At 43.5% G+C, this 14568-nt stretch overlaps 1 protein-coding gene across 1 annotated transcript; it reads right to left on the bottom strand.

Annotated features, from left to right (window-relative positions):
- LOC133062282 (olfactory receptor 4S1-like) lies at positions 1 to 948 on the bottom strand. Its single transcript, XM_061151136.1, has one exon. The coding sequence runs from the start codon at positions 946 to 948 to the stop codon at positions 1 to 3; it is 948 nt and encodes a 315-aa protein (XP_061007119.1).
- Between the last annotated feature and the right edge of the window lie 13620 nt (positions 949 to 14568).

The raw sequence follows: 14568 nt of genomic DNA, 5'->3' as shown, positions 1-14568 counted from the left end.
TCAGATACCTTCCAGTTTCACTTCTCCCCCCAAGCTCCCCTTGACCCTGAAGATCTTCCTCATGGCATTTTTCACCTCACTGTTCCTCAGCGTGTAGATCAGAGGGTTCAGCAAAGGTGGCATGACGATGTTAAAGAGGATGACGAGTTTGTCAGCAGCCAGGGTGGTGGAGCGTCGAATGTACATGAACATGGGGGGCACCAGGACCAGAAGCACAGTGATGATATGTGAGCTGCAAGTGGACAGAGCCTTGCGCCGGCCCTCAGAAGACCGGCTTCTCAGGCTCAGTAGGATGACCACGTATGAGATGATAAGGATGATGAAGGACACTAAAGAAATCATGCCACTGTTGGCCACCACGATGAGCCCCACCACGTAGGTGTCCGCACAGGCCAGCTTCAGCAGGGGATGGACGTCACAGAAGAAGTTGTCTATCTCATTGGGCCCACAGAAGGGCAGCTGGACCATGAGGAGCGTCTGCAGGATGGAATGCAGGAAGCCAGCCAGCCAGGAGGCCCCCGCCAGCAGGCCGCACCTCCGGCGGCCCATGACGGTCCTGTAGTGCAGGGGCTGGCAGATAGCCATGTAGCGGTCATAGGCCATGGCCGTGAGGAGGAAGATCTCGGTGCCACCAAAGAAGTGGGCAGAAAAGAGCTGGGTCATGCAGCCCTCAAAGGAGATGGTCTTGCGCTCCACCAAAGTGTCAGCAATCATCTTGGGTGTGGTGGCAGATGGATAGCACATGTTGGCACAGGACAAGTGGCTGAGGAAGAAGTACATGGGGGCCTGCAGGGTCTTGCTGGCGTTGATGGTGACGATGACCAGAAGGTTCCCCAGGACCGTGAGCACGTGGAAGAGGGAGAAGATCAGGAAGCAGGCACGCTGCATCTCCCGGCTCTGGAAAAGGCCGAGCAAGACGAACTCAGTCACGTTGTTCTTGGCGCCCATGGAATGTCTTCCCTGAGCACTGACAATTGGGTTAGGTCTGCAAGGACACAAACTGCAGGATATAAGAAAGCTTCCCATACAGAAGGGACTTGTGGACGCCGTGGCGGGAAGGGAGGGCGGGATGAACAGAGAACATTATTGACATACACATACACTGCCATGTGGGAATAGACAGCTATGAGAAGCTGCTGATAGCACAGGGCGCGCAGTCTAGTGATCTGTGATGACCTAGAGGGGGAGGGATGGGGGGTGGGGGAGAGGCTCAAGAGGGAGGGGATATGCGCATTCTCATAGCCAAATCTCGGCTGTTGTACAGCAGAACTTTGTAAAGCAATTATAGTCCAATAAAAAAAAATTAAAAATTTAAAAAAAAAATAAAAAATTAAGAAGGTTTCCCATATCCAGCAGTCAGGACACTGTTAAGTCTGATAATGAGTCTAACACCTTATTTCAATGGGTGTCATAACTAACACTGATAACTCCTTTCTATGCCATAGCTAAAATACAGTATGTGGAAAGCATTTTGTTATCTAGACCCTGTAAGATTTCATGTACAGATCTACCCGAGAACATACATGTATCAGAACAAAGACCAGAGACAGACCTGGGAAAATTGGAAAGCATGTAAAATAAATAAATGAAAGAATAAGTGAATGCATAAACAAATGTCTCAGATACTATGCTATAAATGATTATGAGATTAAAAGTTGTATTAAATTCAACAAAATTGTTGAACCCTCTAAGTGCCAACAAAGATTGTCACTGACCATTAAGAGCCTAGGACCATATCAAATGTCCTTACCCATAGGGCTATGTATAGAATAAAATTTTGAAATAGTGTAAAGGGGGAAGGTAAGAGATGTGAACATTACAAAGCTAGGCTTTGTCTACATAAATCAGTAAGTTTGAAAAACCACCATGAGGACCTCGGTAACAAGCAGAGTGCTGGATGGTAATTATTTCATAGTCAAGGGCAGGTTGGCAGAGTGTAGGGAAAAAGGAAGTGAAATCGTACAGGACTGTTTTGAGTAGCGCTTTTATCACAAGTATCTTGTTATTGTGGTTGTTTTTTTTTTAAAAAAAAAAAAAAGGCAAATGACATTTATGAATAGAAGAACAGTAAAGTGATAGCCTTTGTACCGCAACTTCTGAAGTCTTCACACCATAATGAAAAGTAGCCCCTGCTCACTACAACTAGAGAAAATTTTCACACAGCAGCAAAGACACAGTGCAACCAAAAATAAATAATTTTTTTAAGAAAAGAGTATTTAGCACAGTTCTTAACCCTTAGTAGGTGCTCAGTAAATACCAAGTATTATTAGATCTCAATGGTTGCACGTCATTCTCAGGTGGGAGATTGGTTTGCAAGGGCCATGTCCTAAGATTTATTGCCAAGGTGATTTTCCATTTCCATTAATTTCCAAACATTTTTATTAAATTTCTAGTACAAAGAATCATAAAATTTGGGATATCTAATGAGCAAGGGAGTCAGCCCCCTGCTCTTAAAGCCAGTTCCTCTAAGGACAAAGAGGGAACAACATGTTAGGGTGATGCAAGTCAAGATTTATTCTCACTTCCCTTCCACTCATGAGACTCTGTTCTGACCCAGACCCTCCCAGAGAACATCATCTGCATCATATGAACTTTACTTTTATGATCTGTATTATAAAATAATAAAAATAAAATATAAATAAATAATAATACATTTTTTATTTAATCCATATATTTACTGTCCTTATCCCCATTTTACAGATAAGGAAAATTAGGCTCAGGGAGATTAGCTAGTTTGCTCAAGTTCAACATATTCATTAGAGATACTTTGGAAAGTAGTGAAAATATGATTAGAAGTTAGAAGCCATTATTATCTCAGTGAATTTCTTGTGGTTGTTTCTTTTCAGTTACAAAAACATTTCTATGAATTTGAATGAAATGTATTCATAGTAATATATTCAGCATTTTCCCTTAGCACTTTATTTAAGCATTTCCCCAAGGTGATAGTTTGACTATTTTTTTTAACTTATGAACTTTAGTTCAGTTCAGTTCAGTCACTCAGTCGTGTCTGACTCTTGGCGACCCCATGAATCACAGCATGCCAGGCCTCCCTGTCCATCACAAACTCCCAGAGTTTACTCAAACTCATGTCCATCGAGTCGGTGATGCCATCCAGCCATCTCATCCTCTGTCATCCCCTACTCCTCCTGCCCCCAGTCTTTCCCAGCATCAGGGTCTTTTCCAACGAGTCAGCTCTCCGCATGAGGTGGCCAAAGTATTGGAGTTTCAGCTTCAACATCAGTCCTTCCAATGAACACCCAGGACTGATCTCCTTTACGATGGACTGGTTGGATCTCCTTGCAGTCCAAGGGACTCTCAAGAGTCTTCTCCAACACCACAGTTCAAAAGCATCAATTCTTAGGCACTCAGCTTTCTTCACAGTCCAACTCTCACATCCATACATGACCACTGGAAAAACCATAGCCTTGACTAGACGGATCTATGTTGGCAAAGTAATGTCTCTGCTTTTAAATATGCTATCCAGGTTGGTCATAACTTTCCTTCCAAGGAGTAAGCGTCTTTTAATTTCATGGTTGCAATCACCATCTGCAGTGATTTTGGAGCCCAAAAAAATAAAGTCTGACACTGTTTCCACTGTTTCCCCATCTATTTCCCATGAAGTGATGGGACCAGATGCCATGATCTTAGTTTTCTGAATGTTGAGCTTTAAGCCAGCTTTTTCACTCTCCTCCTTCACTTTCATCAAGAGGTTTTTTAGTTCTTCACTCTCTGCCATAAGGGTGGTGCCATCTGCATATCTGAGGTTATTAATATTTCTCCTGGCAATCTTGATTCCAGCTTGTGCTTCTTCCAGCCCAGCATTTCTCATGATGTACTCTGCATATAAGTTAAATAAGCAGGGTGACAATATATAGCCTTGATGTACTCCCTCCTTTTCCTATTTGGAACCAGTCTGTTGTTCCATGTCCAGTTCTAACCATTGCTTCCTGACCTGCATACAGGTTTCCCAAGAGAACAGGTCAGATGGTCTGATATTCCCATCTCTAAGAATTTTCCACAGTTTATTGTGATCCACACAATCAAAGGCTTTGGCATAGTCAATAAAACAGAAATAAATGTTTTTCTGGAACTCTCTTGCTTTTTCTATGATCCAGTGGAAATTTAAGTTGCTCCCTATTTTGTACTCTAGTGTATGGTCTTCCTCTGTGAATATCTTGGGATCAATTTCTTGGAATGAGAAGGCTGAGGTAGAGGGCATGAAGATTTTTTTAGTGTCCAACTAGAATCTCATGCAGTTTGAAGCAACATCATTTGCTATTTCAGGGAGTAAACACTGATGAAACAAGAATCCTCATTAACTCCCAACCCAGACCACTTTTCCCCAACCTAATCATCTTCAGACACCTTCAGCCTCTCCTCCAAGGACTCATTTCTGTCCTTGTTTCATCCTCTCTGGTTCCCTCCAAAGTCCTCACACCAACCTTAACCTGTAAACATACCTTTGGACCTTGTAGCCTGTAAGGACCTGAACAAGACTGCCGCTGCTGCTGCTAAGTCACTTCCGTCGTGTCCGACTCTGTGCGACCCCATAAACGACAGCCCACCAGGCTCCCCCGTCCCTGGGATCCTTCAGGCAAGAACACTGGAGTGGGCTGCCATTTCCTTCACCAAAGCATGAAAGTGAAAAGTGAAAGTGAAGTCGCTCAATCGTGTCCGACTCTTAGCGACCCCATGGACTGCAGCCTACCAGGCTCCTCCATCCATGGGATTTTCCAGGCAAGAGTACTGCAGTGGGGTGCCATTGCCTTCTCCGAACAAGAATAAGTGGAGTGCAAAAAGGACTTTTCACCTCTTTCGATTCATGTTGCCATCATCCTAGCAGAGCTGCCGCGGGTCAGGCACGGGTCATGACCTTCACACATTATCCAAGTTCACGCTCATCACAAACCTTTAAGATAACTATTAATATTCTCACTTTGGAGATGAGGAAAAGGAAGCTCAAAAACTTCAGTGTTTAAGGGACTTATTCAAGGTCACCGACAGCAAGCAAGCACCGTAACAGGAGTTACAAGCTGATCTGAAAGACACTTGTAGACCTTATTGTCAGAGAGTTCTCCCTGTTGCAGTTGTGAATGAAAACTGTTGCCTGCTTTATCAGTAAGCAAAGGATGGGCAGCCATCAAACCATCACATTAGAGCTACCCCTCCAGCGAGCCCTGAGGGAACTCAGGACAGAAAGAGGATGCCTGCCATCTAGCAGCCACCTGCTGCAGCCATCCCCAAGGGTACGCCCTGAGGAGACTCAGGGTGAGAAAACCCAGGATACTGGCCACAGATAGCTGAGGTGCACATCAAAAGATTGAAGCTAGGAGGAGAAGGGGATGACAGAGGATGAAATCATTGGATGGCATCAGCAACTCAATGGACATAAGTTTGAGCAAGCTCCAGGAGTTGGTGATGGACAGGGAGGCCTGGCATGCTACAGTCCATGGGGTCGCAAAGAATCAGATACGACCAAGCAACTGGACTGAATATCCAAGGAACGATTTCAGTGACTCAAGACTCATCTGTGTCCCTGGATTAAATTCTCAGTTTTGTCCACCAAATAACACACAATTCTAAACTTTTAGGTTGAGCCTTTTGTTTTTTTTCCAGTCGATATACAATAGTCCCCTCACCCCTATTGCAATCATTTCCTCCTACTTTCTCCCCTACAGCACTTGTTTGCTACAGACGCCTACCTTCTCTACTTTCAATCTACTGAAAATTTTCAGGAGTTTAACATAGGCTTGACTTTGCCCAAAGGAAGCAGCTTGAAACCCTGAAAAGGGCATTGATCTGGAAGTCAAAAGACCTCAATATTAGTCCCAACTTTGTTGTTTGCAGTCACCTCAAACAACTTTCTCTCTCTGTCTGGTGCCCTATTTCCCCTATTTCAAAATGATAGTAGGACAAAGTACTGTGATTTTAAGCTGGGAAAGTAGAAATGCACAGCCCCCAAATTAATTTTACTGATAAATGTTGGTCCTTGAATGGACCGGAACCTGGCGGTCCGGAGAGTAAGAGAGAGAAAGAGGCTGGTATCCCCTGGTTTACGCGGAAAGCCAATAGAGCCCTGTTCTTAGGGCGCGCGCTGCTGCACGTGGGCACCGGGCGCCCTCTCGAGTGGGTGAAGGCGCAGTGTGCCTTCTCGAGAGGGGCTTAGAAGCCCGGGCAAGAAAGTGAGCTCAGCGGGCCTCCGCGCTCCAAGGAATTAGCCAGAAATAGAGAGATAGAGAGAGAAAGACACGGGGACCAAAGCTCTGATGGAGCAAAGGTGTTTTAATCAACATGGCGTGGGCATATATACTGTAACGCGATCCCTATCAAAGAGAGTTGCAAACAATCACCTTTTACCGTATGGTTCATAAGAAGGAAAAGGGTACTTATCACGGTAATGAGAAATGCCTGGATTCCTCAGCCCTGGGAAAGGCGTGCCTCTCCTCTTAATTCCTGAATATTCAGGAATTAATAAGGGCCAGAGGGTTCCTGACAGATCCAAAACAGCACACAGGAAGCCTCTTGTTAAATGCTTCCTGACAATAAAGATCATCAATATTTGGTGAATAACTAGAAAGCAAGTAAATACCTTTATATGATTACTCATGTCTTTCACTCCTTTGCTTAGGCATTGGTTAGGGTTTGGGGTACACATTTCATATTTGCCGTGCCTTACACTGAATTTGATTGAGCTCACACTAGTTTTCAGATATATTCTCGCTCTTGAAAGAGAAAGGAAATTTGTAATGCAATTTAGAAACATTTCTACCTTAAAAGATTAAAATGTCAGCAAGTCTTTTAAGAGACTTTCAAGCTTTAGGTATCTGAGGAGTCACTGACATGAAAGACCACCTTGCCAGCTGGGCTTTGGGGAAAGTGTGCTAAGACTGTGCCTCGGTAAAATACACTCTGGAATCTGCTCTCCTTTCCAAGAAGTTGACTGGTGTCAGGGACCACACACCAGGACAGCCTGTGGGAAAGGCTGGGAACTCAGCCTTCTGTGCACACTCTGATCCTTCCATTCTGCTTTCAGCAATCCCCAGCCAAGGACCAGGCATTCACATGGCAAGCCTCTAAATAATAAAATACTTGCGAAAACACTCGCTGAGTTTGAACATCTCCACAAGTAGAGGGAATGGTCACCCAAGCACTACCATTTGCTTGCATTTTAAGCAATGCTCTATGCCAAGCCCTACGGGGAGAAGTTAAAATGCATCATCAGTAAATCCACTCAACAATACTTAGAGGAAGTTATGATGCCTGTTTCTCTTTTTCAGATTAGAGCAAATGAGTGACTTGGCCAAGTTCTCAGACCAGTAAGAGTTAGAGCCAGAAATGCAACCCAACGTACACAGCTCCAAAGTTATGCTCTCAGTCTCTGTATAACACTCCTGACTAGGAAAGTAGGAACACCTGATCACCCAAAAAGGAGGGAGATGATGACTGAAGGCAGCAGACAGGAGCTCAGTGATGACAGAGGTGAGCACAGGCTGCATCAGACCCTGGAAATGATGCTTTTGGGAATCCCTGCTTTGTAGCCACAAAAATGCCATGTCTTAAAAAAAAAAAATGCAACGTATATTATCTATGGTGAAACAGACCACCGGCCCAGGTGGGATGCATGAGACAGGTGCTCGGGCCAGGGGCACTGGGAGAACCCAGGGGAATCGGGGGGGGGGGGGGGGGGGGATCGGGATGGGGAATACATGTAACTCCATGGCTGATTCATGTCAATGTATGACAAAACCCACTGCAATGCTGCGAAGTAATTAGCCTCCAACTAATAAAAATAATTGAAAAAAAAAAATTTTTTTTAATTAAAAAAAAGAAATATGCATTGCAAAAAAAAAAAAAATGCAAGACAAAAGGAAAACAATTACATCAATACAGTGATAGTGCATTGGGAGGAAGCATGAAAAATTCAACTCCTTTATTTCTTTAAATTATTCAGATGAATTCCACAAATATGTTACAACTTCTGGAATGTTTCTTTTTAAATCTCTAAATCTTTACAGTAGAGTGAATTTCTATTTTTCAACTAGATACATTTAACTTTGTTTAAAATAAGGCAATCTAAAAAAGGAAATTTTCCCAAATAAATAATTCTATGATATATTGCCGTTGTTTAGTCACTAAGGTGTGTCCAACTCTTGCAACTCCATGGACTGTAGCCCACCAGGTTCCTTCTGTCCATGGAATTTCCCAGGCAAGAATACTGGAGTGGGTTGCTATTACTTTCTCCAGGGATCTTCCTGATCCAGGAATCAAACCCACATCTGCATTAGCAAGCAGGTTCTTTACCACTGAGCCACCAGGGAAGCCCCACTATGATATGTATGTGTATGTGTGTGTGTGTAGAAAAAAAGAAAATGGCTGAAGCAGAAGGATTCTAATGATGCCGTGGGAATATGAAAATAAATCAGTTTGACACTTTACGCATTTCAAGGCAAGAACCTGAGAAACACTAAGATACTGTGCAGCAGGACTTCTATCTTTGTGTTGAGAACAAAACAGAGAAAGTGCAGAGTAAGTGAAAACGTCTGTTTTCTATAAGAGTCCTTGGTTGGTTCAGGTCTGCTCTAGCTAGAGAGTCCCCCAGAAAACCAGGACTCCATGAGAACTGACCTGAGTGAGCTCCACCCTCCTAGCTGAGCAGTGACAGGAAAGGCCTCTGGCTGGAGAAGTGCAGGGTCTCAGGAAACTTTCAAGCTCAGAGTGTTCAGGAGATCTCACCCAGACTTGCCACAGGCAAAGCCATTGTAGAGCTTGGACACCTCTGCTTCTGAAGTGTCAGCACACACACTCATGGTTGGCAAGAGCACCTTGAGGTTTGCTAATGAGGCCCCAAAGGCATTACAACCCAATTAGAGGAGAGGGCCACAGAGACAGGCACACCTCCCTTGTCGCATTAACTGAGTGGCTCAGACAAACTTCAGAGGCCACCACCACCACGCTGCGCTCTGCTGTGTCCGACTCTTTGCGACCCAGTGGACTGCAGCCCACCAGGCTCCTCTGTCCATGGAAACCACTTTTTTATTCTGACTTTGGATTTCCGTACTGAATCATCCCGAACTCATTCACTCAACTATATTTATTAAGACACTACTACATACAGGGCACAGTTTCCTGTTATCAATTTTTTTTGATGACACAAAATTGTGTTATCAGAGTTCTGCCAAGAGAATGCACTGGTCATAGCAAACACCTCTACCAACAACACGAGAGACACATGGACATCACCAGATCGTCAATACCAAAATCAGATTCTTTAGCCAAAGATAAAGATATTCTTTAGCCAAAGATGGAGAAGCTCTATACAGTCAGCAAAAACAAGACCAGGAGCTGACTGTGGCTCAGATCATGAATTCTTTATTGCAAAATTCAGACTTAAATTGAAGAAACTATGGAAACCACAAGACCATTCAGGTATGACCAAATCAAATCTCTTATGATTAAAGAGTGGAAGTGACAAATAGATTCAAGGTATTAGACCTGATAGACAGAGTGGCTGAAGAACTATGGAAGAAGGTTTGTAACACTATACAGGAGGCAGTGATCAAAACCATCCCAAGAAAAAGAAACACAAGAAGGCAAAATGGTTGTCTGAGGAGGCCTTAAAAATAGCTGAGAAAAGAAGTGATGCAAAAGGCAAAGGAGAAAAGAAAAAATATATCCACCTGAATGCAGAGTTCCAAAGAATAGAAAGGATAGATAAGAAAACCTTCCTAAGTGGCCAATGCAATGAAATACAGAAGAGCAATAGAATGGGAAAGACCAGAGAGCTCTTCAAGAAAATTAGAGATTCCAAGGGAACACTTCATGCAAAGATGAGCACAATTAAAGACAGAAATGGTATGGACCTAACAGAAGCAGAAGATATTAAGAAGAGGTGGCAAGAATACACAGAAGAACTATACAAAAAAGATATTAAAGACCCAGATAGCCATGATGGTGTGATCCCTCGCTAAAGCACAATTGCACTCATTGCACATGCTAGCAAAGTAATACTCAAAACTCCCCAAGCCAGGCTTCAACAGTACGTGAATCGAGAACTTCCAGATGTCCAAGTTGGATTTAGAAAAGGCAAAGGAACCAAAGATCAAATTGGTTCATAGAAAAAAACAACAGAATTTCATAAAAACATCTATTTCTGCTTCATTGACTATGCTAAAGCCTTTGACTGTGTGGATCACAATGAACTGTGGAAAATTCTTCAAGAGATGGGAATACCAGACCATTACCTGCCTCCTGAGAAACCTGTATGTAGGCAACGGTTAGAACCGGACATGGAACAATGAACTGGTTCCAAGTTGGGAAAGGAGTACATCAAGGCTGTATATTATCACCTAGCTTATTTAACTTATATGCAGAGTATATCATGCGAAATCCTGGGCTGGATAAAGCAGAAGCTGGAATCAAGATTGCCGGGAGAAATATCAATAACCTCAGATATGCAGACGACACCACCCTTATGGCAGAAAGCCAAGAGGAACTAAAGAGCCTCCTGAGGAAGGTGAAAGAGGAGAGTGAAAAAGTTGGCTTAAAATTCAACATTCAAACAACTGAAATCATGGCATCCAGTCCCATCACTTCATAGCAAATAGATGGGGAAACAATGGAAGTAGTGACAGACTTTATTTTGGGGAGCTCCAAAATCACTGCAGATGGTGACTGCTGCCATGAAATTAAAAGATGCTTGCTCCCTGAAAGAAAAGCTATGACAAACCTAGACAGTGTATTAAAAAAGCAGAGACATTACTTTGCTAATAAAGGTCCATCCATCAAAGCTATGTTTTTTCCAGTAGTCATGTATAGATGTGAGAGTTGGAACATATTGCAGACTTGCCAAATGACCTTGAGTTCAGAGCAATATTTCTATAGAGCTAAAGCCATTATAATAATTCCTATTAGTGACCAGAAGTCAGTGAGTGCTCTCCACCTGGAGGCTATGTTTTAGGGCCATTCCTGGTTTTCATTCTTGCAGCTGACATGAGTTTGTCTTAGATCATGGAAAAATATTGGCTTCTAATGCAAACTTCGCTGGGTTGGGAATATCCCCAGGAGTAGGACATAGCAACCCACTCCAGTACTCTTGCCTGGAGAATCCCATGGACAGAGGAGCCTGGTGGGCTACAGTCTGTAGGGTCGCAAAGAGTCAGACACCAATGAAGTGACTTAGCATGCACACACACAGTGCAAACTGCAAGGATTAAGGAGCATTAACTTGGACCTGCAGGGGCCATATCATTATTAAGGCACTGAACCAGGTTAGCAGATCACACCAAGGCCTTAACTCTAAGAAGTCCAAGGACTGGTCAAATGAATTAGGGCATGGCAAGAGGCAAATGGCATAACTGCATTTTCTTATAATTGACATAAAAGGAGGAGCATATTTAATAGGTCTGTGTCTCTGGCCCTGTTGGGCTGCATACCACAGGCCTAAAAGGTTTTGCCCCACAGGCCTACAAAACATCTACCCCGCAGACCTACCAGGCCTCTACCCCATGGGCCTACAAAACATCTACCCCGCAGACCTACCAGACCTCTACCTCACAGGCCTACAATACATCTACCCCACAGGCCTACAAAACATCTACCCTGCAGACCTACCAGGCCTCTACCCCACAGGCCCACCAGGCCTCTACCCCACAGGCCTACCAGGCCTTTACTTAACCAGCATAAAGACTGAAGAAAAAGTCCAGAGTCAGCAACAGAAACATTAGTGGTTTAACAGGTAAGGAGAACTTACCTAAAGCAAGGTCCTGGAGCAGCTCATTACTATGTGCAGCAGACACAACAGGACATGGCGGCAGGCTTCGCTCTGGGGGCTAGGTGACCAGTTACAGGAGGAAATGACGTCAGGTCGGCTCATCAGTTACCCGGGAAACCAGCAGAGGGGCACGCCCCTTACCGCCCTTTTGATGAACTATTGGGAACAATCATCAGCTGGGCCTGGGGCAAGTTTGTAGGAAGGTCAGTTCTGTGAATAGGGTGCAGATGAAGCAGGCACTGGTCCAGCAGGGGAGGTACAGGAGGACAGCCGTCTAGGGTGCTCTGAGCATACAAACCCGCGACCCTTTCCTCAGAAGGCTGCCCAGGTGATTCCGCCTGTGTTAACGAAGCAGTCGGCCTAAAATTAGCATTGAGAGAACACTTTCTGTTGCACCTTCTGTTTACAAAGTGCGGAGCCTCCTGGCACTGCCATCATCCCTCTGCCTTAGCCAGATGGGGCAGGGGCTACTCAGGTTGTGTAATGACTGGAGCTGCAAACACTAAGAGCTGCACCTTGGCTCTGGCATCCAAAATCCCTGAGCTTCCCACTCCTTTTGCACCTGGGCCCCTGCTGTCTGCATAACAGGAAGGCTCCAGAATCATCCTCAGGTTTGCTGCTGGGTTTCCATTCTCTCTTCATTTTCTAGATATTATTTAACTGGGAGGAAAGTCCATGTTAGAAAATATTTTACCATCCACTGTGGCTTCATTGGAAGTGCTTCCAAAATCTACAATTGTCTGCATTGTAGGGTTCTGTCCTGTGCAGAGTAGATGAAAACGTTCAGATGTGCTAAAATTCTTGAGAAATAACAGAAAATCTGATGTGTAGGGTTTTAGATAATGGGGAATTTTTGGCCTGAAAATAACACCATGAAACAAACGTTAAAAACATGTGGTATCAGGTACAGGCCCAGAGACCTTACTTTGCCAACAAAGGTCCATACAGTTAAAGTTATGGTTTTTCCAGTAGTCATGTATAGATACAAGAGTTGGATCATAAAGAAGGCTGAACACCAAAGAATTGATGCTTTTGAATTGTGGTGTTGGAGAAGACTCTTGAGAGTCCCTTGGACAGCAAGGAGATAAAACAAGTCAATCCTAAAGAAAATCAATCCTGAATATTCATTGGAAGGACTGATGCTAAAGCTGAAGCTCCCAAACTTTGGCCACCTGATATGAAGAGATGATTCATTAGAAAAGAACCTGATGCTGGGAAAGATTGAAGGCAAGAAAAGAAGGGGACGACAGAGGACAAGATGGTTGGATGGCATCACTGACTCAATGGTCATGAGTTTGAGCAAGCTCCAGGAGATGGTAAAGGACAGGGAAGCCTGGCGTGCTGCAGTCCATGGGGTCTCAAAGAATCAGACACTATTGAGCAACTGAACAACAGCTACATATAGAGTGCAGTATTGTGTTATCAATTTAGGGGAAAAGCTAGTATTAAGTATGAACTTGTCTGGTTTTGTTTTGTTTTTCTTAAGCAGCAGGGACAAGGTCGAACTAACCTAGCAACTTGACTACTACCTTATGTTAACAAAGCATGTTGAAAAGTATTTCCACCCTGTGAATAGGGTAAGACAGACAACAGGCAGTATAATATGATGCCTAAAAGCAAGGGCTAAAGGGTCAATTTGCCTTCTTTAAAGGTTAACTTTGCCATCTGGTTGATACATAACTTTTAATAAGTGACAACATCTGAATGCCATTTTTCCATCTGAATTTTTATTTCTTTCTCAGATTTAAAGAAATCAATATAAAATTCACAATGATAGTTGAAGATATTAATACCTCCAAGGCTCAGACACAACAACCTCTACATGAACCCCAACCCCAGAACACACCCCCAATCAGGAGGGAACTCACAAGCCAGAACTTCTCCTTGAGGAGTAAAGGCTTTGTATCCCACTTCAAGCACCCCAACTTTTAAGACCTATACCCAAGAGATAATAAGCCCCCAACCCATCTGGCTTTTAAAACCAACAGGGCTCATGTCCACAAGATTCAAAGTGCCATAACAAACTGAGAAATGGCTCTTTAAAGGCTTGTGGGCAAACTCATCCACCCAAGTCCAGCACAGAAGCAGCCTTTTGAAAAAGTACTCAGGCTTTATGTCAAAGAGCTTTCCCAAATTACATAGGTGTGAAACCCAATCCCTACCTAGCTACTCTGCAATTTTAGCCAAAATTATCTGAGTATTAGCCAAATCCATGTAAACTGGGGGGGTGATGACACCTCCCCCAATGCCTACATTATATGATATCCTGCATATGACTACAACTATGTCATACATGACTATGACTATGTCAGCTGTAACACTGTTTATGATTCCCCAGAGTAGGTTTTTACACACAAGAAAATCATTTCCAGAAGATATACAATGTGGTTAATTCTGTTGCAGCATCTGGCTTTTCAGACTTTTCTTAAAGAAGCCACATCTCTGTTTTAGGTCTCTGCTTCCCAGAAGTGTGACTGGATGTGAATGTCAAGCAAAGCTAAGAAGCAAGAGAACAGGGAGATGTCTCTGGAGATGGTTTCTCAACTGATAAAAGCCTAAACACCTAGAATTCTCAAAATAATTTACAAAGAATAAGCTATCATAAACCTAGACAGTGTGTTAAAAAGCAGAGACATCACTTTGCTGACAAAGGTCCATATAGCCAAAGTTATGGTTTTCCCGGTAGTCATGTACAGATGCAAAAGTTGGGCCACAAAGAACTCTGAGCACTGAAGAATTGATGTTATCAAACTGTAGTTCTGGAGAAGCCTCTTGAGAGTTCCTTGGACTGCAAGGAG

This window comes from Dama dama, chromosome 1 (assembly GCF_033118175.1).
Source record: "Dama dama isolate Ldn47 chromosome 1, ASM3311817v1, whole genome shotgun sequence".
Lineage (NCBI taxonomy): Eukaryota > Metazoa > Chordata > Mammalia > Artiodactyla > Cervidae > Dama > Dama dama.
This window is presented reverse-complemented; position numbering and strand designations above follow the sequence as displayed.

Excerpts from the sequence above, each read along its gene's own strand:
- LOC133062282 (XM_061151136.1), bottom strand. The coding sequence starts at position 948 with ATGGGCGCCAAGAACAACGTGACTGAGTTCGTCTTGCTCGGCCTTTTC.